The sequence below is a fragment of the Etheostoma spectabile genome, chromosome 19, assembly GCF_008692095.1.
Source record: "Etheostoma spectabile isolate EspeVRDwgs_2016 chromosome 19, UIUC_Espe_1.0, whole genome shotgun sequence".
NCBI lineage: Eukaryota > Metazoa > Chordata > Actinopteri > Perciformes > Percidae > Etheostoma > Etheostoma spectabile.
Genome location: NC_045751.1, coordinates 6002584 through 6030116, shown reverse-complemented (window position 1 = coordinate 6030116; position 27533 = coordinate 6002584). Strand labels below are relative to the sequence as shown.

Sequence of the window (27533 nt, the reverse complement as noted above, 5' to 3'; positions counted from 1 at the left end):
ACACACACACACACACACACATACACAAACATACTGCATACGGTGTAATGATATGTATGTTTGTGGTCTTCAATTTTAACATATATGTTGGTAAAATCATAACACATTGCTCTCTTCTAAGTCATAGTCAATGACTTTCTATAAATCAGTAACAAAGTAAGTAAAGAAAAGCGCATTTGTTTCATGATCTTTTGGTCTTAGTTTTGATTGTTTGTTGGCCATTAGTGATTATTCCTTATTTCTTTCTGGATTTATTCACTGTATCTTTTTTATTATTTTCCTCATTTGTACATTTGTTTTCTTCGCTTTCTTGTCCATTGTGTTACTTGTACACTCACACTTGTTATTGGTGCATGTTATTCGCACATCTAATCGCTTAGTTGTTGGTTTTGCTCAGTGATCCATTCATTTGCTCATGTGTTAAAATACACGGGACGCTATTAGGAATGCAAAACCGTAAAACATAAGAGATAGAGGGAGCTCTAAGTGAAGGAGTCTGGCTCGACACCACAGTGATCCTGTCAAATTGGCACTTCAGTTCATGTATACAGTCCATGCATTTAGTGTAGTGTATAAAGAGTGTGCATGATGTGAATAATGCTTAGGACATCGGGCACTAGAGAGTGAAAGGCGTCAGTGAAGGAGCAGGACAAGTTTTCGGAGTCACGGGAAGACAGCGGTACAACAGATGGGCTGCAGGACAACAAAAATCAGCAGCCAAGAGCTCCAGCAGGAATGGTGTGTGTGTGTGTGTGTGTGTGTGTGTGTGTGTGTGTGTGTGTGCGAATCCTCAGCTCAGGGCTGAGCTATGCGGTGCTCTGCATGCCATACACATTCCATGGCTTGTATTCATTACTGAAGATACATGGAACTTCTGTCACCATGACACTTACCCCACTTACCCCCCGCCCCCCACACACACACACACACACACACACACACGTGATGTACAGCAGAAACAAAGACTGTTAGACACAGTGAAACCAACGTAATACATTCAAACGGAGATCCACAAGCAAGCTGCATCCAACACGCAGATGATTCTCATAAATGCGCAGCGGTAGAAATAGTACAAACATATTCTTCATCTTTTTCAAGTACTACTACTTGGATGAACTTTTACTTATGCAGAAGTAAAATTAGCAACAACAAAAAAACAGCAGTTCATGTAAAATTTACTCAGAGTAAAAGTTACGCAGTTACTTTTTTAGAACTATTAAATAGAAGTGAAAAAACACTACCTAATTACAGTAACGCAAGTTATTGTAATTCATTATACTTTCCACCTTTTTTGAAAGTGTAGTAAGATAGATAGCTAGTTCAAACTAGCCCTCTGACACACCAACAAGATAAAGAGAGATGAACGAAGGAAAAGACTACAGTACATGACACAGACTGGCCGATGGTGCCTGACCCCCCTCTCCTCCACATTCAAAAACAAAGACTAAATCTTCTGCCCCGATCACTCATCACTGGTCTTCCCTTCCACTCATCTACCCGTGTCTATTCTTCCCCCTCGCTCCACCTCCTTTCTGTGGGATTACCCCCTAATGTCCAAACTAAACAGAGGATTAGTGGCTGGCGACTGTGGCCGCGGGTGTGGGGCTTAGCCGGGGCTGAATATGATGCCTTTGGAACGGGATGAGAGATTCCCAGCAAAGGGCCTGGTTCACGGGACGTTGGAGTCATTTATGATGCCAAGGGCTCGGTGGCAAGGCCCAAGCCTACTGGCAGATTAGCCAGGCTGAAGCCAACATGGTTGGAGAGACTGTTCAGTTTAAAGCAGCCTACAAGATAATAGATTGATATGTCACGGTCCTGCTTTATGGCCAGTGGCCTTTGGACTTTCAGTGTTATATTACTTCAGACCGTGTGATAGTTTTTGTGTTTCTGTGCTTGTGTGTCCATGATGTGTCTCTGTAGTCCTGCCCTGCATGTTTTTCCTTGTGAGCCTGTCTTTGAGTAATTAGTCCTTGTTTTCTTGTCCCCCCTGTCATGTCTGTTTTGCATTCTCTCTGGCTACGTCTCACAGCCCTTATTTGACAGCTCCTCGACTCCTTGGCCCTCGGTCGAACCGAAAGTTGTTCTGTCCCTCCTCGGTGAAGACCGTCTCCAAAGCTCTTATTTCTGCCCCGGGGATCGAGAAGCGAGCATCGAGGAAGGATCTCCGAGAAGCTATTGGCGAGGATACACGAGTGCAGCCTTCCCGGAAGCAGTGCAGCTAAAACAGTTGCTAACTCCGCGCAAACAGCTGACCAATTCGTGTGACGCTTCAGAGGACAGGACGTCTCATCCCTCTAAAACACATTAGCTCATTTCCTCTCTCCTCCCAGGATTTCCTTGCGTCTCTGCCCCCTTTGTGATTGTCTGGCCTGCCCTCATGTGTTTCACCTGCGCATCAGCCGTCATGTCACCTGGCACTAGTTGCTACCCCGATTACCTTGTGTGTTTACTCTCTGTGCTTTCTTTACCTGTTGTCCGATTGTTGCCGTTACGTTTAATCATTTCCTGAATTATTCCCTGCGTCTTTACCTGTGCAGTTTGTTCCTTTTTTTTTGCTCTTCTTAGTTTTCAGTGTATTGACTTTTTTTTTTAAATCTAGGTTGCCAGTTTTTACCTGATAGGACACCTTTTTTTGCAGCTGTGACGTGAGAGGCATTATGTCTTCTATTATAGTAATTATCAAAAAAAGCAAGTGCACAGTAAAAACACTGTAGGATCAATTAAAAAAATTAGGCCATATTATTTACTTTAAGTAGAGCAATTTCACATTTTAAATGTTAGCTTTTTATCCTGGTGTAACAATAACATTCTAGACTGCCGATGAAAAATCAAACCAATAACAAGAAACACAGGTGTCACTAAAATAATTTATATATTCCAATTTTTGAACTTGTTACTTGTCTTGAAGGATCCATAGTACAAAGTGCTCGTTGACTGTGTCTGTGGCCAAAATGAAAATGATTGATGTCTGATCATTGGTGTATGTGACGCAGCCAGACATGTACCAGGTGAACAATGTTGATGCCCGTTCTAGATGGATTTATGAATTAAACCAGTTCCTGTTTACTGAGTAATGGTTTTGTTTAGAGGGAAGAAGTTGCTTTTGAAAAAATGCATACAGTGCTGGACTCGGTCGAGACCAAATAGAATATTTGGCAAGTCTGAGTCTAAATATCATTGAGTCCAAGACAAGTCCGGACTAAAGTACTACAGCACCGGGTACAGGTGAAGAAATTACAAACAAAGAAAGAGCATCAGCTACAAAGCTCCAATTCGTCCACAGAAAATAGAAAAAAAAATATTACTGATCACTCAGTCCTGAATACACTGCTGGATTAACAGGAGATCTCTGAATATGGCAATACACAAACACTAATTGTGCCAAAAAAAAACTTTCAATCCCATCATGTATCACTATATTACATTATAAAGATTTTACATAGAGCTGCAAAGATGAATCGTATTTTCTTATCAGTTACCAACTATTTTGATAATCAATTAGGCTAATCGGTCATATTTTATAAATTCTCTGATTGTATTTTCTTAAATGGGAATGTATTCTTGTTTCTTCACTCCTCTTTGACAGTTAACTGCATGGACTTAACAAGACATTAGAGGACATCATCTTGGTCTTTGGGAAACACTGATCAACATTTTATAAACCAAACAACTAATCGGTTATTCAAGAAAATAATCAACGGATTAATCAACTATAAAAAAAATAATCATTAGTTGCTACCCTAATTTTACAGTAGGGCAAGTTGGAATGCCTACTTGGTGATTTACTTTTAACCAAAAAGTCCCTCCACAATTAATAGTTTTGAGCCATGCAGCTTGTATGACTGTACTTAGGCACAGCTGCACTTTGAGCTTAATGCTAATGTCAGTAGCCTATGCTAACCTGCGCACAAGGACAATGCCAACATGCCAATGCATAGCAGGTAATGTTCATCGTCTATCTAAGTTTAGCACATTAGCATGCTAACATTTGCTGATTGGCAGTAAACACACTGGACCAAATGTCACGACAATCCATTGGATTGGGTATAGCAAGACATAATAGTACCATCAATATTAATAAAAGACAATCTATTCCATTTGGCGTTATCCAGCTGAATCATTAATCACTTTTTTATCCATAAGAGTACCTTTTCATGTGACTTGTGATTAAATATAGCATTAAATATGTGAGGCTGAAGGAAGTGCGCACACTGTTACTGCCTTTACAGATTCTCTGCGCTGCTGTGGGGATGGCTGTAATTCTGCCAAGTCTATAGCACACTGTGTACTCTACTATAAAAGCTAGGCTGGCATTGGATCCAACATTCAAACTTTGGCACAGTCTAAAAAGAAGATTTATGCCTGGGCTGGATTTTATTAACATTAACAGAAATGGCTTTCTGCTAGGGTAATGTCCAGATCAGCACATTGTAGCCGAGAAAGAGGCTGAATCTGGATGAATGACTATGATGGGTATTACTTTGGGTGTATAGAGTTTAACAGTCTTGACAGCTGTGAAGAATATAGTATAACCTTTTTGGCAGTCTCGCTCAATAACTTAACTCAAAAGCTCTTTTCAACATGACATTTCAGTATTTTGTGGTTTGTTAAACCGATTTTCTTTTCTCTGCACGCAAACAAATGTTAACAATGTGATGCATATATGACAGTGCTTTTAAGAAGGCTGAACAAAATGCATTTTAATACATCTGTCTCCATATCATCCTTGGTTCCAGAAGTCTTATTTAGTCAGAATGCTGTTACTTTTACAAAAAAAGTGACGTGGGCACTTCAAATATGCTAATCTGTTACTCTTGAAAGAACAAGTATGCATTTCATAGTAATCAGTGATTACAGACTAACATACTCTTCAAATAAAGTGTTTTTTTGCTTTAAAACAGCCCCATTGTAGAGTTATCTTTAAGAGATCTGCGTCAGATTGTGGCTCAGTAGATCATACTGTACCCCACAATATAAGAATACATACCTGTTAGTTAAAAAAATGACCACAGTAGTAATTCTTATTAACTTCACATCTTATTCCCTTGTATCTAAATGAATGTATTGGTACGTTTTTTATTGTGGTTCCATCATTTCACAGTGAATTGGGAAGATTTTTACTTAAAGTTGCATGTTGTAAATCAGAAGTGTTGCCGCAATGGGTCATGTTCGAAAACTACAACACTTATTTTTGAGTGTTCACAGCAAGTTCTGAAATACTCTCATAAACCGAAATCAGTAAAAAACAACTAAAGTTGATTTAATCAAAGAATGTAGTATACATCATTGCAAAAAAAGCAAAAGTGCCTCTTTGTACATCCCATGCTTTCTTTTCTGTACAATACTGGGTTTTACCCAGTGTATTGCAAGCCAGGTGGCCCACCGGGGGGGTTGTATTTGTTTGGCAGTTGAGATCAAATAGCAAAAATATTTGCGCAGCATTGCATGCTGCACCTAGAATGTAGGGCCGCATTGAATCTATCTTCCAGCTCTCTCAAATTCTCAATTTCACAATTCCTTCCATGATTCTGTTGTCACAGAAACCATTGGACTCTAATGCTGCCATCAGTCTGTGACAACGGCCTAACAACCTTTCTGTGGGAAACCCTGACATTCTTTTAATAATAACTTTTTTTGGCGGTCAGTTCCAGGAAAACACCTTACTGAGATAGAGCATTAAGCTGATTGAGTCATGCGTCTGGCAGATTCCTTGTTAGTAAACGGGTCCTTACCTGCCTCTCCAAGGTAAGACGAGATCAGGGTTGATCTTTCGAAAAAAGTACTCTCCTCCTGGCTGCCTGCCGTTGAAGCTTTGGTTGGGAAAGCCATCACTAGACTCCTCCTTCAACAGTGGTTCCTCTGGGTTTGGCCTTGTCATGCCGATGTACTTAGGCAAGAAGTGAATGAATGCCTGTAAATGTGAGGTAAAAAAAGAAAAAAATCTGTGAAATCTGGGTTTCTCAACACTATTTGATATAGCCTACATGGGTGTTCACCAGTGTTGTAGTACTTGAGACCAGTCTTGGTCTTAAGACAGGTCTCAGGACCACTTTTTGAAGGTCTCTGTCTTGTCTCAGAATTGACCACGTTTAATCGGTCTGGTCTCGTTCTCGGACAAATAGGACTCTGGATTTTATTTCAAGACCTGTCAAGACTACAACTGCAGGAATATCACTTATCTGCCTGTGTGTTGTCTGATGTGTCACATTAATGCTGTGATTGGATGTAATACTTCCTGCTTTAAATGCAACAAATAACTTGATTTGTTATTGTTAACCTCATCTCCCCACCCCCTTAACATGCACTCCCAACAAAGTGAATCTTGGAGCCAGAAGAAGTTCTGGCTGTCAGGTACTGGTCTTGTCTTAATCTTGGTCTTGACTTGGAATCAAATCCTCAAAGTCTTGGTCTTGTCTCAGTCTCGATACACTCTGGTTTTGGTGATGACTTGGTCTAGGTTTAGGTGGTTTTGACTACACCACTAGTGTTTACTGAATTGGTAAACCTAGACTCACCTTTCGAACCCAGTTGGGCATGATGTGTGTGCTGGGCGTTCGGTGGTGCAGATTAAGGACGACTACGCTTAAGATGACAGAGAACGTGACCAGGATCATGGTGAACATGACGTAGTTGACAATAATTGGAATGCCGAGGGAGGTCTCAGGGACCTTGTCAGCCAGCAGAAGCATGAAGACAGTAAGAGCGATGAGGACGGAAATGGACAGAGTCATTTTCTCTCCTGCAGACAACGGGGAGAATGAATTAGAACAGCGATGCAACGCATTAATCTGCTGGCTTCTGTTTTATGTCAACAAGGGCAAACTCCATATCTATGTGTCCACTGTGGTGTTTTTTGAGATTGCCCCGCTTCCCAGCATTGCACGCTAGCAGGTTTTGCCACAAGCAGTAATCAGTTTCTCTTCACTGAATACTGACAGTCAAAGAAAACAGGCTACAACTGTGATGGCTGCACCTGATTGGACAAACGCTTCACGCGAAGCTGTCTTTGCCTGGATTTCAAAACAGACCAACATGGCGGCTCAAAAAAAACTTATTTTACAAAAACTAGTTCACTGACATGTGTTTCTAAAAACATTTTATGCAAGAACTAGACTATGCAGTTGATGAATCGGCCTTTATTTTAGATCAGCAACAGCCAGTTTAAAAGAGTTTATGAGAGCTGCCTGCTCCTCATTTGCATAAAGTAACTGGGATTCAACGCTCTGCTAATAAGAAGCGACATCTTGCTGCCCCACCACACGAAAGTTGCTGCAAAGCTACTAGAATTGCATTGCACAGCACTGCGCGACTGCTTAAACAGACAATAAAGGAGAAGCGTGGAAATGGCGCTTGCCAGTGGAAATCGACCTAAGACATGATAATAAAGACCTTTTGCTGTGAAATGCAATTGATGAAACGGCTTAATCTTTAAAAATGTTGGACAAAGGCATGTTTGCATGTGTATACTGGTCCATTGGTGGTAAAGAAGACAGATTTAAAGCTGATTTAAAGCTATGGTTCATAGTTTCTGTAATTAGTAGTAATAAGTAATGCCAATAAAACTGTTGGCGCGTCCACATGATACAACCCTTCTATGATCATGTACAACGGTTGCCCTGCCTTAGGAAGCAGTCTGTGTCAGACACATGTGTTCTTGTCAGTCAGTGTCAAAGCATGTCAGATGTGTTGACCTGCTCCAGGAGGCAGGTAGAAGACAAATATAGCCAACACGCTGGTGAGGATGCAGGGCACGATGATGTTGATGATGTAGAAAAGAGGCTTCCTCTCTATGATGAGGTAGAAGGTGATGTCCTCGTAAAGGTCCTCCTTGACATTCTTTCTGGAGGGTTTGTGACAGATGGCCCATTCTCCATTTTCTGTTGGGAAAGAGACATAAAAATGTCTCATTAAATGCTCATTACTTGTTAAAGAACACAACATGATGGGGATAACTAAAGATATAGTTTCTCGCGATTTTAAATTTCTTTTATGCAGATTTAAACTGTAGAGCTTATGGCTTTAACAAGGTCTCATTCTCAAATGGATTTGTTGTTGATTGTCATTCATGATTCCTTAAAAATATCCAGAAATACATGGGATGTTTTAAATTTGCAGAAAGCTTTGAACAATACAGCAGAATAATAATTTCCTTCACATATATAATGACACTTGCATTTTAAATTGTTGCATTAAATTCACCAGAATGCAGGAAATTGAGTGTAAAATTCTCAAAATCCCACAGACCCCATGGTTATTAGTGCCCCCCCCACCCCCATGTTGAAACAAAACCCATGTGGAAAATAAATAAAAACACTGCTAGACTGAGGTATATGGAGTTAATATCATAAGGTGCTCAAAAAAGGTCATTGCAGGCACCAACCAGTGAAAGCATTCTCGTCTATAACAATCTCCTGAATCTCGTTGCCCCCGTCATCCAGAAAATACTGCAGTTCCACCTCAGAGGCGTCATAGGTGTACGAGCGGAAAACCATGCTGCAGTTCTGCCAGTCAAATGGGAAGTACGACACCTGTGGGAGTGGACATTAAAAAAACAGCTGCATCGTTCCCCAAAGGGAAGTTTTACACATTTGGAATTCTGGATAAAGGTCATACAAGTGATAAAACCCAGTGGTGGAAGAAATGTTCAGATCCTTTACTTCAGTAAAATGACTAATACCAAGTAAAAAGTCCTTTATTGAAAATGTTACTCAAGTAAAAGTATGTATCATCAGGACTATGTACCTAAAGTATTAAAAGTAAAATTACACGATGCAGAACAATCCTCACATTTCAGAAGCTGGAAATAATCCAAACAGTTCCGTCAATCAACGAAGGGTTTAATGGGAGTGGACAGTGTAGTTGGTAATTGCACAGTGGATATGACACACTTTTGGTGTGGGAGACCTGGGTTTGATTCCCACTACAATACATCAACCAATGTGTCCCTGCACAAGACATTTAACGCATAGTTTGTCCAGAGACCTCTGACATATATAGCAACTGTACGTTGTTTTGGATAAAAGCATCAGCAAATGACATGTAATGTAATGGTCCACTTGTTTCAGCTGGAAGTGAGGAAGATATATTGTTGGGTAGTTTAAAAAAAATATAAATTGTATATATGTGTTTTGTTGGCAAAAATCTTAATTTGTAAAGTAACTAAAGCTGTCAGATGAATGTAGTAGAGTAAAAAGTCCAATATTTCTCTCAGTAATGTAGCAAGTGGCATTTAAAGAAAAGACTTGAGAAAAGTACAGGTATCTTAAATTTGTACTCAAGTACAATACTTGAGTAATTGTAGTTCCATTCCACAAATGATGAAAGTGTCAGATGAAGTAAAACCTAGGGTATTGCATGTATTTAAAATGAGTACAATCAAGCAATACAACTGTCCTTTTCTAGCTCGCCATCCAGCTAGAGACAGTACCTCTATAGAGCAGGAGCTGCGGTAGATGGCTGGGGGAAGCCAGTTGACTGTCCCATCACTGTAAACCAAGACGTTGACGTACAGAGCCACGTCAAACTGACCGTCATTACTGTAGGGAGGAAATAAACAAAATTGTATTTGTCATATGTAGATTAACTTGGGGTCAAAGGTAAAATTAAATGTATTTAGCAGGAGAGCTCAGCAATAAAAAACAAAAAACAAAACAATGGTCGCTGTAATAAGAGCACTTGTCATAAAAGACAAATTAGGATAAAGTGACAATAATAGGGTAAAATGACAAAATTAGATCTTTTGCAGGTATATTTCTTACCATGTTTAGCATCAATAATTTAGCTTTTTAGCATGCTACCATTTGCTAATTAGCACTAATGTAGAACTAAGGCTGATGTGAATATAATTAGTTGAATTCATGCAATGCATTTCATGGCAGGCAGCCAATAGCTAATGACATATCTGACTGTCAGCTGTCTCTAGAGCAGCTAGTGTATGTTTGCATTGTGGGTAAATCCTCCGTTGGTTACTGTATGATGAGGGATGACATGGATGACTGTGTGACTGCAGATGGGACAACACTCACTTGTTTATGAGGTAGATGTCTGGACGCCACACCTTGTTGGGAGGAATTCTCAAAACTTCAATGTTGTCATATTCTTCTGGATTCCATGCCAACCTGTAGTCTGTCCACTCCTGGGAAGGAAGGCAGCAAGGAAGGGAGGAAGGGAGGATAGAGCAAAGAGAAAGAAGGTGAATAACCGCCATAGAAGAAGAGATGTCTCTGTCATTTACATGGTAGTTTCTCCAGTCTTTGTCATTTAAATACCACTGATTTAGACACACACTGTCACAAACACTGAATTCTAATTAGTGAGGGTGAGGGACAGAAATGAAAGTGCGAGTCAGAGGACAAAGCTAGACATAATTTGTGGTTATAAAAAGTGACAAGTGCATTTGAGGGCAGAGCAACAGAGCAGAAGCAGCAGAGAGAGAGAGAGAGAGAGAGAGAGAGAGAGGAGGAGCAGCGGAGCGTTGCTCAGTGATGAAGATGAATGTTTTCATACTCATACCAGATTCATGAACACGTTGGTTGTCATTTCTTCGTTCTTCTCGTTCTGTAGCAGGATAAAGAGACACAGAAACAGAGAGGGAGAGATGTAGAGTTAGGGAAGCCACTGTATCTTGTTTTGTGTGACAGGGCTGTTACTTTCAATCCTGATCTGTGGAAACTAATTGAGTATGCACCCAGCAGTGATCTGGCCAATGTGTGTACTGGGATTGGACGGCTGACAGATGGCACTTCACTGTCACAGGATAACTTCATAAAAACACACTGTTTTTATTTAAAGCTTTAGTGTGTCTTTGAAGTGTATGGCGAACAGGGTTCATGTAATGACAACACGGTGCATCCACATGATGCAAGCCTTCCGTGATTGCGCACCACCCCCACCCCTCCTCCACACAGTTGCTAGTAACCAATGACACGTAGGGTTAAAAAAACATGGTGGACTCTTCAGACAAGGTCACTATTGACGACTCAATCTTCTGAATACAACCATACTGAGAAACACAGAGACAGATGTGTCGAGCTGATAGTCTTTATTATCTTTATAGCAACTCATTCGGCAATGGCTTTAATTTAACTGACGTTTAATATAAAATAGGCAGCTCTAATTAATCTATTGAACATGTCATGTTATTTTTTGGGGCGTTTTTCCAACTGTAATGGACAGGACTGCAAGGTGAGAAAGGGGAAAGAGGGGGGGAAGACATGCAGGAAATAGTCACAGGTGGGACTTGAACCCTGGAAGACAACCAGTGTCAAGGCGTAAACTTCTATGTTTATGCGCGCCTACTCTACCAACTGAGCCAACCCCGCCACTACAAAGCAGAAGTTTAGGAAACCGGAGGAGGAGAAAAGACATATGCTTCTGTGTCATGATGGAGAACGGTTGAATCCCCTGTTTTTTTTTCCCCCCTCCATCAAGTTGTGTTTTGTCCGTATCTTAAATGTCTACAAATGCACTATCAATGGAGTTTCAACGCTGATTAGTGAGATGAGAGAGCTGGTCTGCTGACGGAGTGCAGAAACGCAGAGCCAAGGATGACAGGTAAGCCCTGTTTAACATGCGGCAAACTGAGTGTTTTTAAGAGTGTAGTTTCACATACATAAGCAGCCAAACCTCTGAAGCTCCTAGACGTAACGACTTAACCTGGGGATGTGGTTATGCCGTGTCGAACATGTTAAATAAATGCATCAACAAAGTAAAACTCATAAGCATTAGAAGAGAAAAAAAACAAATAGGATCCTATATCCTACATGAATATTGTTCATGTTCAGAAGTGGTAGGAAGAAGTGGAGAACTGTTCTGGTACTTCCCCTCTCTTTAATAATATTCATACTGTAGATAGTGGAAATAATAATTTGCATCCATCAGTGTCTATCTTTAACTCGGTCGGCTTTAACAAATCCAACCTTTTGGACAAGAACAACATAATCTGGACAGATAAATCAAAACCATGAAACAGTCCAAAAACAAGAAATAACCAAATAGTAAACCACTGGTCAATTCAATATTTAGTTTCAACCTGATATGTAAAAGACTAATAATTCATAAGGATGTATTTGCATGCATGAGAGTGTGTGCAATGTAATATATTTACCAAGCTGACAAGCTGAGAGAGCGTCATCCCCACTCGAACCATCACCTTCTCCTCCCAGTAACGAGCCGGTCTGACTTTCATGTTGTAGTTCTCAAACAGCTTCTGATGGAGCCTCCGCTCTATTTCCGAGGCTCCTGCAAAGAGACAGAAAATGATGAGGGGGAAGTGATATCTGATGAAGCAAGAGCCACCACCACCTACAAAAAATGGTGATTGAAAAATAAAGAGTAATAATAAAGAAATGATTCCCATCTTTTTGGTTTGCCAACGTTTATTATGAACCTAAACTGATATGCAGGACCAGTCAAAATTTGCAATGGGCCAGATGTTGCCCTTGGGCCTTGATACAGTCATGACACACGAACCCTTACCCTAACTTGTCATGACAAAACCGAATGACACTTACTAAAAGAAGTGTTAAGTCATAAATGTTTATGACTTGTTTCTAATGTTTATGACACGTTCATGACAGTGTCATGTCACTCCTATGTAAACACCAAGTAAAGTGTAACCGAAAATACTTTGTCAAGTATTCAATTCATGCAGGACTTGAAAACTAGGCTTTACCATGTGGTTATTATATATTGACTTACTAAATCACAAGAAAACATGTTATATCATGATAAGGGGTGGTAAAGATAAAGAGATACCAATACCAATAGAGTAATTTATTCAATGCAACATATGTGAATAAAAGCATTCAGCTACGTAAAATGCTACCACCACCACTAGCTTCTACAGTAGTGAGCCAATCCCACATTGCATTAAATTAAAGAACGCGTGCATTGATGGGTTGTCAGCGAAATCAAATAAGTAGAAATATAGCTGGGTATAAAAACATTTGAATGCAGGTATCCTTTGACTGGAGAAGTTTCGATACTACTCGGTCGTGGTTTATTTCAGTCGATACCCTAAAGGTATTGAGTACCGATACACAGCCCTTATCGTGAATTTACTGTTGTCAATATACTGTATGAAATGACCCATGTAAGGACAGAAGATTTTGGGCATATCGCCCAGCCATACTTCAAACATTTTAAGGCTATTAGTTTATTTCATAAATTTATTTTTTAATTGTTTTTTGTCTTTATTGTATGAATCTTGTAATTTGTAATTATTCACCATGTGCAAGAGAAGAGGCTCATAATTTTTTTTTGTCTGTATCTCCTTGAGTTTTCTTGTTATTGCAGTGCAAATAAAGTTTGATTGACTGATGAAGAATGCCCCACACAAAACGTTAGATAGCAAGCCGAAAAAAGCAGGAAGTAAATTAACAGTATAGTGAAAAAAAAGACCAAAGTTGTTGAAATGAGATCCAACATAACCACAGCACATGACACATTCCACTGACACGCAGACCACAGCATGTTTGTTCTTTGTGGATCAGTGAGCCAGGCCTACAGCGGTTAGGGGTTCAATTCCCACTGGGATGACTCATGCTAAAAATACACTGTGCATGCTCATGTATACCTAGTATGGGTGCACTCTGATTCAGATTCTAATAGCGTTAGTACGCTCTGATCTGGAAATAAATACTGGAGATATGTGGAAGAGAGAAACCATTGGTGCTGTTCAGTGTGATTTTGTTCACCTTGCAGAGGAATAGGATTGGGCATTGTTTTGATTTTTCCAATTCTGATTCCAAATCCGACTCTTCCTTCTGCTTACGGTTCTCATCAATTCTCAATCCCTATTCTTTGAGGGGTGGAGTTGAAACAATTAAAAAATGGTGATTTACAGTTTCACCGGGCTTTTTCAATGAAAAATGAAGCCACGCTAGAGCGTTGCTTAAAATATAAGCGATTTGCTTTCTGCGCTTTGCTAGGTAGGGTGCAGAGCAAAGTGCAGAGAGCAAAGCGCGGCGCAGGTATCCGTCATCAAGGCGGGCAAGGAAGCTATTTCCCGTTGCTAAGAACGACAGCAGTCACCGCATTGGTTGCGCTTTCGAAAAGGTCAGCGGCGCGCCACGCCAGGGGGTAGCGCAGAGCATTGTTGGCCGGCACTGCTCTCCCCATAAGAAAATCAATAAAAAAGGCCAGCGCAAAGCGGTTTGGCTTTACAGGGCCCCGTGGCTGCAATACAATAGGCGCCTGGAAATACGGCGGGCGCTATGTAAACCAAAACTAGCGTGTGCTAATTTTGGAACCAATTGTACTCAAAGCGATTAAAAAAAAGAAACTTTTCCATTGGAATTGGAATTTTTGAAACAATTCTGAGTTGGAGCTGGCTTTCAAGACAAACCTCAGCAACAGAAATTGGGTTTTTTTAAATGACCTGTCGTGACAGTAAATGGGGGTTATTTAACACGCCACAAAATGGGTTGCACGACCTGCTGATGATGGACTGACAGACATTCCAAATATGTGAGCAAACAACACGTGGAAAAGACAGAGAAGGACAGACAGGACATGCAAAAGAAGCAGCCAGCAGGCGGGCAGGTGCTGGACGCTGGGTAGCAAAGGTGACTGAGCTAATGTAATTGATATGCAGCAGGGGAACGGGATCAAAGGGATGTCTCGGATACCAGCTCCATCAGGGACAAAAATAAACTCTGATTAACTAACAATAATGTGTTAATAAGATTCATTATATCTTCCACAACAGAAGCGTCTTTGGCTCTTTTTTTTTGCTTTTAAAGAGGAACAAGATAAACCGATCTAATATCTTTGACAGCATATACAGTAGACTAAGACTAAGGTGTTTTTTCCATTGGGATTTGCCCCTCTGTGTCTGACTTCTCCAGCTGTTCTCTTCAGGGCAATACAGTTATAAAATAACCCTTGCTGTAGGACTCATGAAGGACTAGTCAGTGGTGGAAGACGTGTTCAGACCCTTTCCTTTAGTAAAAGTACTAACACCACACAAGTAAAAGTCCTGCATTGGAATTGTTACAGAAGTAAAAGTTTGAAAGCATCTTGAGGAAAATGTACTTAAAGTCTTACAAGTAAAAGTAGCTGATGCAGAAAAATCCTTGCATTTTAGAAACTGGAAACAATCCAAACTGTTCTGTAAATCCACTAAGTGTTAGCTAATTGGTTAATTATTTCCCGCTGGACTTGTACCTAAAGTTTGTACTTAAGTACTTGAATAAATGTACTTAGTTACATGCCCCCACTGGAACTAGTCTTTGCAGATCCATTCCAAATATGATTTTATATTGAAGATAAACTTGTAGTTGGAATAAATACCAATAACTGATTTGACAGAGGGCAGTGGGACGTGAGATGCTTGTTAATTATCTGGTCTGATAACTGTAGCTAGCCTGAATGCATTAAACACTTCCATTTTTAAGTTCATGCATGCAAATGGATGTGCAAAGGTTTCTCGTTTGGACAGCCCAACAGGAAATAGGTAGTAGTGTTAGGACAGACAGAGGAATGGGACTACAGGTCGCCAACAAGCACAAGGCAATATCTTTTTTATAATATGGGGTCAAAGTCAAAGGGAGTCAAACATTTTTATTTCCCCTTCTCCTGTTTTCTCTCTAATTCTTCCTGTCACTTTACAGTTTAGCACATACGTCTTAACTCAATATTTGACTTGATATTAGTGCCAACAATTGCTACATGTCTTAGATTCACATTTAGATCAAGGAAAATACAGTTGGTTTAATCTAATTTATCTTGGGAACTTTATGATATCTTAAACTGAGAAAATTGGCAGCACAAATGCAATAAGCGTTCCATAAAATGTCCTTACCAGTATGAGTGAGACAAAGGCAGCAGCATACGATGATAAATGCGTTCATCCTTGCATGAATGATCATCCTCATTTGTCCAATCATGACAGTCATGACATTGTACACTTTTAAGTGCAATCAAAGGCCCCACTTTCCTTTTAGGCACTTTGACACCTTCACCTGGAATCTAGACGGAGCGTCCCGAAAAGACCTTTGGGACACCTTTCTAGCTCTAAGCTCCAGGTACACCTTCAGTTGGATTGCAGCTGGTTGGCACCTTTAGTAGCACACAGTGTTTAGCTTTCCTCTCCTGTCCCGTGGTGCCTGTGTGGCCATGGCTCCGTGGGTGAATCCACGGCCTGATTGGGTACGCATGCTTGGAGTGACGAGAGGGCGGAATGTGTTTGTACTGGGAAGCCTGTGGGGCAGGCACCTGTTGGTGTTTGCCAATATGTGGTTTGCACTGTTTGGATGGTGGGTGGGAAGAAGAGGAAGTGGAGGGGGGGGTGGCATGGGGTTATGACAATGGAGATATTTTTGGGGTGAGAACAAGTGGGCGGGTTGGAGCGTAGAGTTGATTGGGAGGGGTTGATTTCTCCGTGGTCAAAGAATGCTCTGAGGTGTTTTGTGGCTTGTTAAAAGATGGCCACCTTTTAACAAGTGCTTGCTTCATCCTGTAATCCCCCTCTCTTATTCTTCCTTTCTGGTTACATCAAATTCCTTCTACCGCTTCCATCCCTTCACACATTCGTTTCCAGTCTTCCTCCTTTGGTGCAATGGCGGTCATTCACATTGTGCTGCACAGTGTCTGGCAACAGTGGTGCGATTCAAGCTGTGCATCATATCTCAGGGCAGAATTGGTTGTCACACTTTCAATTGTTGTTTCATTAAAAATAATCACTGAATGAATCTTAATCATCAGAATTGACCCTCAAAAGAGCACTGTGGAGGGTTTAGGGGGAACTATTGGAAGAAACTGAATATGAATAATTAGGTTTTCATTAGTGTCTAATCACCGAATAATTGTCCTGAATCTAAGAATGGTTGTGTTTTCAATATTTTCAAATGAGAACTTCGTATCTACATAAGTAGTGGGTCTTCTTTCACGGAGCCCACCACGTTGCACCACTATGATGTTTCTACAGTAGCCCAGAGCGGACAAACCAAACACTGGCACTAGAGTGAGCCTTTCGCGTTTTTACATAACTGAAAAATGAAAGTTGAGCGGAGGGGTATTCAGTTGGTTGAAATTTGTAACCTCACTGATCATTTTATTCATCATCATCATCATCATCATCATCATTAGGGTTGTGGGATTTATTGTTTCATTAGTTCACAAGTTATAACTTGTGTTCAACTTTCTAATTTGACTTAATTTGCAGCCGCAAGAACAGTTATCCAGGGAAACCACATAATGAATGAAAGCCACCATGTGTCAGTTTTTAAGATTCCCAATTTCCCAATTGGTGCCTTCCAGTGGTACAAAAGATAAGACACTCTGGCAGAAAGCAATATGCATGCATAGAGAGAGGGTGGGATGGGGTAAAGGGTAAGCAATGATTGGCTCCGACCTGGGACACTGAGATTAATGGCTTAAACTAACAAGAATTTCAGAACAGGATTGAAATAGAACCTGTAATAACATTTATACAGTGCAACAGGGAAATGAGTCATTTTTAAAATTACAAGCAATAAGGAACAAGGTTCAGATTCACAGCCCTGACATTATTCTAGTGATACAAGAATCTTCGTGACAGGCAAAATAAAGACAGAGATAAATAAGTTGCAGGTAGTAGAGCAGAAAAGACATCATTCAGCAGGGGGAAGCTGACACGGTGTGACTTAATATGTCTCTAAGCCATTAAAGCGAATATATGTTTGGGAATTTAAAAATGAGAGATGCTGAAAGACTCGGCTCTGCCGATGCGGTGGAGCGAAAACCTGCGGGATGAAGTTGCCGAAGCAAAGTCAAGAATTAGCCAACTTCTTGGCAGGAGCAGTGTTGTCAGAAGTGATGGAGAGGACTTATAGGATGCATGAGTTTGAGCAGAGAAAGAGCACCCCGTCCTTGCTGATATTGAGCTTGAGGGGAGCTTGAGGCAAGAAAAGATAAGCATGTTGAATAAGATATAAAAATAGAGATGGATGTTGTTGCCATAGAAATGGTGAGCAAAGTTCTGAGACGTGAGGACTACAATTGTTATGATGGATGAGGTGAAGGCCTGGGAATGAACTTCTCGGATCCATCATAACGCTTTTTATAAAGGCAACGTCTTCATTTCAAGTGTTGAAAAAGTTCTTGGTCTGTTACACAAGATAAGGAAAATACTTACCTACCTTCCATCACCTACTCTCGGTTTCTGCTTTCGACATTCTATTCTCTCCTCTCTTTTGTATCTGAGGTCATACTATACTCTATCCTGAATGCTGGTCAGGGTTTTCAGTGCAAAAACACAAACAGGCCAAAAATCAGACACAGGTTGAGGAAAGGTCTCTGCCTTGCCCTCGTGCATACCGCCACTCTCAGTATACTGTAAATACATCAGTCAGCACCATCAAGTCCTCCAACCCATAGGACCACATTAGTCGTTTTTTCCCCCCAGGGTCATCCCTAAGTTCCCAGTGTCCTATGTTCTTTTAGTAAACTAAAATTGTAAGAGATTGGTAAGTTCAAATTGCTAAAGGACAAAAGGGGCACAGAGAGTGAAAATTTGTTGTCTATACTATGTTACCTGACTTCCTCCTTTGCTCTCATCATATCCACTAGGGCCGTAACTATGGGTCATAATACGATTTTACGAACGACCTAACATGTTTTTGTGTATCTGTTAAACAACCTGTCTTGATGCTACAGTTTCATGCAAGGTCAAAGCGTCAAAAAGATAATAAGCTGAGGATAGCAATGAGTGTGATCCAAAACATGGGCGCCGATAATGCTGGCAGGTTTTTAATGCTAAAGCTCTGTCACCACAATGAGCTGTCGAAAGTCTCTGCAGATTTTCACCCTCTGAATGCTTCAGCCCTCACTGCGTATATGCATGAGTGCATTTACACACACAAAAATATCAGGGAAGCCCATGCAGGGGTACCTGGTAACTAGTCCCTGTGTGTGTGTGTGTGTGTGTGTGTGTGTGTGTGTGTGTGTGTGTGTGTGTGTGTGTGTGTGTGTGTGTGTGTGTGTGTGTGTGTGTGTGTAGGAGTATTAATAGCAGGTGAGCAAGGTTGCAACTCTCAGGGCAGCATTCTGACAACAGATGGAGCCTTCGAAATCTTCTTTTCAGAGCTTTATTTTAAAAAACAAACAAACTGAAACAGAAGAATAAAAGGGCAGTGGTGTGTTTATGTCATGTGAGAGAAAAAGGATGTGTGGCACGTGTGTGTATGTCCAACACATTCTCACTTCCACAGTGGCAAAAAAGCGGCGCTTGGTCAGGTGCCTCTGGCATATTGTTATATTTAGATGCACTTGGTCGGCACTCTTGGCTTCACTTTTTGACGCTCTGGCTCGGGACGTATGTTTAACTGAGATGCAGCACAAGAACGGGACAGTTAGGTTTAAGAAAAGATCATGGGTGGGGTCACAAAATGTACGTTTCTGTGACACTCGGAACAAGAACAGAACATGAACCACGGTCTGCAGGGTGAAAGTGCTGTGTTGTTTGACCTATCCACAACCGCAACCTGCCTCTTTAAAAGGATTTTTTGTCTTTCGTACTAGTCGCCACAGTTTTTGCTCTTAGAATTACATCATCCGCACCGCGGTCAAACTGTTGCTATGCCCGCTGTGTTCCATACAGACGATAAGGGGTGATTTTTGGGTTGCTATCCGACGCTGAGAGCCACTGACCAAGCGTCAGGATTTGAGGAGTTGGGAGTGAGAACCGATTGGTATGTCAGTGAGAGGCACAGGTCTCCTCTATAATGGGAATTCCACAGGCTGTTGGTGCAGCTGGTGAATTGAGCTGGCGTACTCCACTCCACACTCCGACATAAGAATAGCCTTTCGATGCAAACGCACAAATACACCAGTGCTGAAAATACAAAAGGGGATTACTATGGTTTCAGAAATATCCACAAAGCATGTGCCACACTCCAGCATTCTGACACAGGGAAATGAAAGGCATACAGCTTGCTCATTATAGCATCTGCTTTGTCTTGGTGTTTATGTGTGAACACCCCATATGAATATCCAACTCAGACCGAGATTCCTCCTGTAGCTAATACACAAACAAACAACAACAGTAGCTTAAATTTATGTATTTTCCATGTCAGGTACAGTACACTAACACTGGATTGGTTGGTATATTGCATGCAATGATAAATGCCCCTACACACATACAGTAATCCAGTTTTTGTCTACTTTGATGGATGAACTATATCAAGAGATAAGTGCAAATACTTCATGGCAGAAAAACATGTCTTTGTGATTAAGGAAACAACACCAGGGTTTCCTGCATCACTTTGCAGTTAGGGCACCCTACTACATTGTCAAAAACAAAAATAAAAAGTATGTGAGCCATATCCACCTGTCCTGTTTTCTCCCTCTTATTCCAAACCACACAGTTGACAACCTGCAGGTGGAGGCGGTGGAGCCAGGCTCCATACGCCACTGTGGCAAGCGGTTTCAGGAAAGTGGCTGCATGTGTCCGATAATGCACAGAACATTAACCGGAACAAGCCCACAGCTGTCCGCGGACACGGAGTGCGGAAAGTGCGTCAGACCCTGCTTCTCAATCAACAGTTAATGATCAGTTAACAACTAATTTCATTGTGCTTTCTTTTGGAAGGCGGGCGGCCAAATATTGCCACTTAACTAGTGTTAGTTACTAGTGAGTTAAACGCTAGCTATCAGTAAACAGAAGTGACGTGGTGGCTGATGTGTGGTCTGTGAGCCACTGTTTGTGTGTGTGTGCGTGTGTCGACCCGCGAAGCTCCAACATGTAGACAGCAGAGGAACAGAAGAAAGTAGTTGCACCTTCTCCAAAACGAAGACTGAAAAACAGAACTATTTTGGGACGAACATTTACTCGCCATGTGGCAGATAGCCAGATTAGTTTATTAATTGCATATTATTATTTAAAAGTAATATTTAGCATTAAATAAATTATTGTTTAATGTAGTACAGAGTCTGTAATATTTTTTTTGGCAGGTGTAAAACGGAAAACCAGGTGAATTGTTTTTGTCATTTTTTCTATTTTTTTCACACCTGTTTCACAAACTTTCCCACCTGTGACACAAAGATTATCCTTGCATTCCTTTTTTCCAATGTAAGTCATAAACAGGAGAAAACTATTTAGATTAGAATGAATCACCAGAATTTTTTTTATTCCGGGCTTCCGTGAGAATGGCAAATGTAATATAAATAATAGTTTATCGTCATAGGGAATATTGTGAAGATGTATTTTAACATTTGATTCTGTCTACACTAAAGACAAATGACCATCTTGAAGTCACGTGAAATTAAAGTAAATTGGCGGTGCTTGATGACAGGTGACTGTGGAAAACACGTGAGATACGTTGGACAAGTTTCTTGCCTCGAGTACCTGTTAAGAGTTTCGAAATGATTAGCTGATGGTGAAATACACCCAGAGAATCATTTGGCAGGTCAATTCAGTAATTTATTTTATCCCTATTTGTTGTGGTGGTAAATCAGGATGGGTATAGCTCAAGAAGACAAAACGTCCCGCTCCTTCAGGGAGCTTTGAAGGGGTCGGTGGGGGTGTGGTTGAAGCTGGCATCAGCGAAGATGGCCAAGGTGCCCACAGTGGTGAAGACGACGAAAAGCCAGAGGAACATGCGGTCCACCACCATGGCCACATACTGCCAGTCCTCCTTCAGCTGGACCAGGATGGATGAAAGAGAGGAGTTGAAAAACAGAGTGGAAGGAAGAGAGAAGAAGATAGGAAGTGAATGAGTGGATACAAGTAGGTAGCATTGGGAGGGCGGGTGTAAGACTGGGTATCGTTAAAAAGAAAATTATATACACAGTATGTATTTATAAAACAACAGAAATTTACAACATTACGGCACAATTTTAAGTTCCTAATACGTGAGCCCTCCCCCGTGCGCATGGAGAGTTTTTCCTGAGTGTGTCAAGCATTTTTTTAAAACAACAACAATCTTGGGCGGAGCTTAGCCCTGGATGGAGAAAACTCAGATTGGACAGATAGTCTAGCTAGCGGTCTGGATTTACCCTGCAGAGATCTGAGGAGCAGTTAAAAAATAGTCCTCAGAAATCCACTGGAGTTTAGAATGCCAAGACGAAAAAAGTGGAAGGTAACGGACAGCCGGCCAAAAAAGAGGGACATCCGGCAGAATTCGCGGCGGCACTATAGCAATCACGGAAATGAAACAACATCGGCGTAGACTAGAACTTGGTATAAGCATGCTGAACCCTTATTGGCTCATTGACGCTGATGCGATTTATTCCTTAGGTATTAAAATCTGGTATCAAATGATAGGACTCGATAAAGGAGGCAATTTGGTTGCTGCCTAAAAAGGGTTGAATTCGGTACCCCGCCCAAAGCGGGACAGGCAGAAGAATAAAAAGAAAACAGAGGTCAGAAACCAAATGATGGCTCTAATAAAATCCAAGGATCAAAATGGTCTTTCAAAAAGGAATACATAAGTGAGGAAGAAAAAGATGGAAGAGCATTGCAGCTAACTCGGATAGGTACACTTACAGCTTCGTAGTCCTTCTCAGCCTGAAGAGCCTCGGCGATATATATGATGGCCACTATGGCTGACTTGAGCTCGTCGGGTAGTGTCAAGTAGCTACTGGGACCGTCGATGAACTTTCTCAGATCTGTACACATGCCCTCTGGATGAAACCTAAACAAAAAGACACAAACAATTAATGCCAAAGGAAAAAATACAAGGGCTGTCATTTGATTCAAACATTTAATCGTGATTAATTGCATACATTCGCGATAAGTAAACAAAAGACATGAATCACAGATTTGATCTGTATGAAATATACTTCAAAAGGAGTATTTTTCAAGTTTGTATTGCAATAGCAAAGGAATGACAAATACTGTTTACAAGATGTTCCCCAGAATAAAAGCAAAAATGGCATCTCTGTTGCAAACCATCCAGCATGGCCGGCATTTGGGGAGGGTGTGGCATCCTCTATTTCTAGGCATGTAGCATTTGTTTTTTTACATAATCAGCAATTTTTTGTTTAACCGCAATGAATTGCTTAAATTAGCTAAGGTTCTAAGGTGTATAACTGCTGATGGTAATTATGTTCATTTAAAATGTTTTATGACAATACCTGTGTTATTACATTATCTGGGTCATAAAACGGTGATAAAACCAAAAGATGTGTGCTGGGATTCATTCAAAACTTTAGTTTGTTTGCAAAGTTACACATAAATACATTTAATTTTTATTTTGACTGAAAAACAATTATATTATATATAAACGCAATTATTTCTGAGACAATTCATTGCACAGCAAAATGTGGAATAGTAACAGCTCTATCCATTAATGCTCAATGAGGCTTTTTTCTGCTAGCCTCCCACAACGTTGCTGCTGCATCGCTTCCTGATTTCCTAAGCTACGGAGCGGCTCAAGGCCCAAATCACAGAATGGGCTTGCATTAATTGCACGTCAATTAAAATTAGTGGACTTATTATTGTGTTCATTTTGACAGCTCTACAAAAATATCCATGATGCAAAACATGGGATATCCCACCAAATACATCCCAGGATTGGTCGAGGAGAATTGGAGCGAGTGCACATAAAGTGTCGACATCCTAACTAAAAATACGCCCCACAGGCTTGCAGAATGCAGCGACTTACGAGCCAGTCCGACAGCCTCATTAAACGCCGTAAAATAGTAAAGCATTTGTTCGTGAGGCAGGCAGGCAGGCTTCACGTCTCCTTTGCACGCTTCTGTCACTCAGGAAGGAATGAAGAAAAGGTCAGTGGAGCTCCCTGGGTGTGGGAGTCACCGCTCTGCATCTGCTGACTGGGCTGCTCTGGCTTGGAAACCCTCCATGTGCGAGTGTGTGTGTGTTCAGTACTGTATGTGCATGTTTCTGTGTTTACTTGTTGCCCTTGGTTACAGCTGCTATGGTGTGCCAGTGGTTGCTGTGAGTGTCTTCGTAACTCTCCTCCTAACTGCTGTCACTCACAACTTTTTACACACCAGGTCTAACAGTGGCTCAAAGTTGTTTTCTTTCTTTATTAAAATCATAAAGAACATGTAAGGCCGTGGCAGCAAAACCCCTTAGTTTATTGAACTGAGGAAAGCAGCATTTGATTGCTTATAAATTCAACTTTTCATTTGTGGACAGAGGACTGATCTCTATGTAGTCTCGCTTCAACACCCTATTGAAGAAACTCAAAGCTTTTCTCATTCATCTTTTGTGCTCTGATTTTCCCTGCTGAATAACTACGCATAATCATACACAGTGTCATTGAGCAATGACAATTGGATTTTTCATTGGCTGCTTCCAGTGGAGCGTCAGACACAGAGATCTACTCCTATACCTTTAAGCAGTGATACAGCACGCTCTCTCTGCAGGACGTCACATGGTAAAAGGGAGCTTGGTTGAGAAATGACATTGTCTCTGAATTGAAAGGATCATTCTAGCTTATTACGTGTATTTTTAGTTTTGGCCAGCGTTTTCTAACCTCCCCCTCCCCATGTTTGTTGTCTCTCTCTCTACTGCGATTGTCAAATCTTATACAAAAATGTCCAATGGGGCAAAGGGGCACGGACTTCATTTAGAGGTTAAACCATAGACTGTTTTAAAGAAGTGGATGTAACCTCCAGGCCTAAAGAATGTAGCCAATACCGAAGTGCATAAAACCTGCGTTTGTTCTAATGGCCAGAAGGGGGCGACTCCACTGGTTGCAAAATGATGTCCGATTGTAAAGAAGTCTATGAGAAATGATCCTACTTCTCACTTGATTTATTACCTCAGTAGACATGTTCATCCTCATCATCCGAGATTATGGTATCAAAGTTTTCTTCAATACAGCATGGTGATAATTTTGTAAATTAAATATAATAAAGTAGCGGATGCTTTGGGGAGTGGCTACCTTGTGATTGGCTAGTTGCTACCGCGGAGACCAAGGAGACCTGTCAATCACGAAACAGGCTTAGCAACCATATCACTGTGTACATTATGTTTTTGAGTGATGTCCGTGTTTTTGTATCCAAACTTTGACCCTTTCACCGTGTGTTTTCAGTTCAGTAAGCTAACTGTAACATTGTTCCTAAAAATGTTTTGTTCAGCTTTCGGTTGTATTAAATATAAAACTAATATGAAATAAACAAAGAAGATGGACGTTAATTTTTTCTGTTAAGTACTGTGTGTGTTACACAATCCCAAATAGCATCCCAATATAACAGTTAAGGTGAATCCTGGATGCACCTTGCTTACAAAGTCATATAATGTAGCTCCACCTCCACCCTCTTTCCCAAATTTGGTCACTTCTGGCCCCCAAAAAAACAAGATAGTGACGGCCAAAATGCCAACCTTGAGGCTTCAAAACGGTAGCCCACAAGCCAACGGGTGACATCACGGTAACTGCGTCTACTTCTTTTATACAATCTGTTGTTTCAACCTTAAGTGTGTTGTTGAACCTAAAATGTCATTAGTAAAACCTCAAACAGCGGCATGTGGGGTAGGTCATAGTTAAACCTGAAAGTTGTCTTTAAGTTCAAATCATTGAAATTGAAATGATTGTAGTTTAAAGTCATTTTCTCTTCCAGGTTAGGTTTGCTAAGAGTGTGTTGAAAACCTGTCTGACTGCATGTGTTTCAGACCTATTTTCAGTTTCATTTTCTGAATGTTATTTTTACACATAGGATTGAGAGTAACAAATATAAAATAAATTGAAATTTGAAATTTCTGGGCATATTGAATTTAAAAGAAGTTGAAAATAAGTTAACGTGTGCACAAAGAACACTTATTCAGATATGGGGCATTGCTTCCAAAGTGTGTACCTGCATATACTGTTTATTAAAGCAGTATATTAAACGTGATATAATGCATTGCTTTTTATTTTGAGCAGTATTTCCCTTTAACAAAGTCACTTAAGAAACATTTTACAAACTCCTCTACCCTTGGTCTGTGCCACAACCTTGTCCACACACACACAACACCCTGACAAATTTCTATTACTGTCCTTGCAGAACAGCTGCCTTTTTCAAACATCTGTTTTCATTATGAAACACCTCAAATATGAAACACCTTACATTTTTTTTAGATTTTATAAAAAAGACCAGATCAAATTAGTTGCAGGTTAGTCAGCTGACCACCAGAGGGCAGTGCGGCACTGTGTCTTTATCTGGCAAACATTTAAAAAAGGAGTGTAAATTGACAGCCAGGGCAGAGTATGGAGCTGCTTGGTATTCAGTGCAGCTGTTTGGGGGTTTACAATGCAGCGCTTGCAGAGTGTGGCAGGTGAAGAGGCTGTGACCTAAGAGAGGTGGAACCTAATCAGGTAGAAAGAGAGAGAGAAAGAAAGACTTCTCCATTGTGAAATATTCTCTTTACTAAGCAATTTACACTTTGGAAAAATACTGGAAGTTCTCCTAGAAGAAGGGCCAGCAGCTCCACTGGAAGCTAACTATGTACAGTATCTGCCTGCCACAGCCTGAGGCACTATAGGATCCCCAAATGACAAATACTGACGGTAACAATACTATATTGTACAAAATGTAAATGTGCTGTATTTATATAGCGCTTTTCCTGTCTTAACAACTGCTCAAAGCGCTTTTACATCTACAGGAAACATTCACCATTCACACACGTTCATACACTGTGGCCGGGGCTGCCGTACAAGGTGCCACCTGCTCATCAGATAAACATTCACACACGTTCACACTCCGATGCGCAGCACCGGGGGCAACTCGGGGTTCAGTGTCTTGCCCAAGGACACTTCGACAATGACTGCAGGGGCGGGGATCAAACCACCAACCTTCCGATTGGCAGCTCTACCACTGAGCCACAGCCGCCCAAAACTGTAACATTTTATATTGTGTAATGTAGGGTGGGTCAATACGTCAGTATATACTTTATAGACTTAGACTTAGACTTAGACTTAGCTTTATTAATCCCTTTGGGATGACTCCCGCAAGGAAATTAAAGTTACCAGCATCCGATACAGCATATGAAGGAGAAAAAATAAAATAAACACAAAGTAATACAATGATGCACAGGACAACACACAGTACATGTGGTTACATGAAGGGATTATTTGAGGTGATTGGGGTGGGGGGTGAAGAAACACAAAAAGAAGGTCCCCGAGGCAGTCAGTTTGGAGGGGGGTAAGGATAGGGACGGGGTGTGTATGTGAGTATGTGTGTGTGTGTGTGTGTGTGTGTGTGTGTGTGTGTGTGTGTGTGACAGGAGGAGAGGCCAGCTGCAGGTTGTTTTCCATATTGTGGCATGAGAATAGATTGTCTTAAATTGTGGTTATTGTAACATCGTAATATGACATAAGTGTCTTTTCCTGGTTTTAAAGGCTGCATTACAGTAAAGTTGCGTAAACAATTTCTAAAAGCACTCATTGTCAACCAAATACCTTGATATCAATATTGCGACCATATCATTATTGTGGTATTTGGCAAAAAATATCGTGATATTTGATTTTCTCCATATCTCCCCACCCTAGTGCAATGAAATTGTTTTCTAATGTTGTGTGTACAGTGGTGAGTACATTATAGAGGCTATGTGACACCTACTGTTTATATGTACATTTATTTTTTATACATGTATTTATGAA

General features: G+C 40.8%; 2 protein-coding genes and 1 long non-coding RNA gene across 3 annotated transcripts in view; 1 reads left to right on the top strand and 2 right to left on the bottom strand.

Annotated features, from left to right (window-relative positions):
• Positions 1–16259, bottom strand: part of chrnb1l (cholinergic receptor, nicotinic, beta 1 (muscle) like) — a 24283-nt gene extending 8024 nt beyond the window's left edge. The window contains exons 1-9 of the mRNA XM_032544721.1: positions 15809–16259; positions 12110–12243; positions 10516–10560; positions 10029–10138; positions 9431–9539; positions 8384–8531; positions 7695–7880; positions 6519–6742; positions 5736–5914 (exon numbers count right to left, since the gene is read on the bottom strand). Of these exons, the coding sequence (XP_032400612.1) occupies positions 5736–5914; positions 6519–6742; positions 7695–7880; positions 8384–8531; positions 9431–9539; positions 10029–10138; positions 10516–10560; positions 12110–12243; positions 15809–15902 (1229 nt within the window). The 5' untranslated portion in view covers positions 15903–16259. The remainder of the gene's footprint in view (positions 1–5735; positions 5915–6518; positions 6743–7694; positions 7881–8383; positions 8532–9430; positions 9540–10028; positions 10139–10515; positions 10561–12109; positions 12244–15808) is intronic.
• Positions 4282–27533, bottom strand: part of chrnb1 (cholinergic receptor, nicotinic, beta 1 (muscle)) — a 51355-nt gene continuing 28103 nt past the window's right edge. The window contains exons 10-13 of the mRNA XM_032544723.1: positions 22472–22619; positions 20399–21626; positions 9910–9915; positions 4282–4293 (exon numbers count right to left, since the gene is read on the bottom strand). Of these exons, the coding sequence (XP_032400614.1) occupies positions 21480–21626; positions 22472–22619 (295 nt within the window). The 3' untranslated portion in view covers positions 4282–4293; positions 9910–9915; positions 20399–21479. The remainder of the gene's footprint in view (positions 4294–9909; positions 9916–20398; positions 21627–22471; positions 22620–27533) is intronic.
• On the top strand, positions 6111–8351 carry LOC116707421 (uncharacterized). Its single transcript, XR_004336511.1, has 3 exons — positions 6111–6195; positions 6461–6469; positions 8340–8351. It is a non-coding gene; the product is annotated as an uncharacterized LOC116707421 (long non-coding RNA).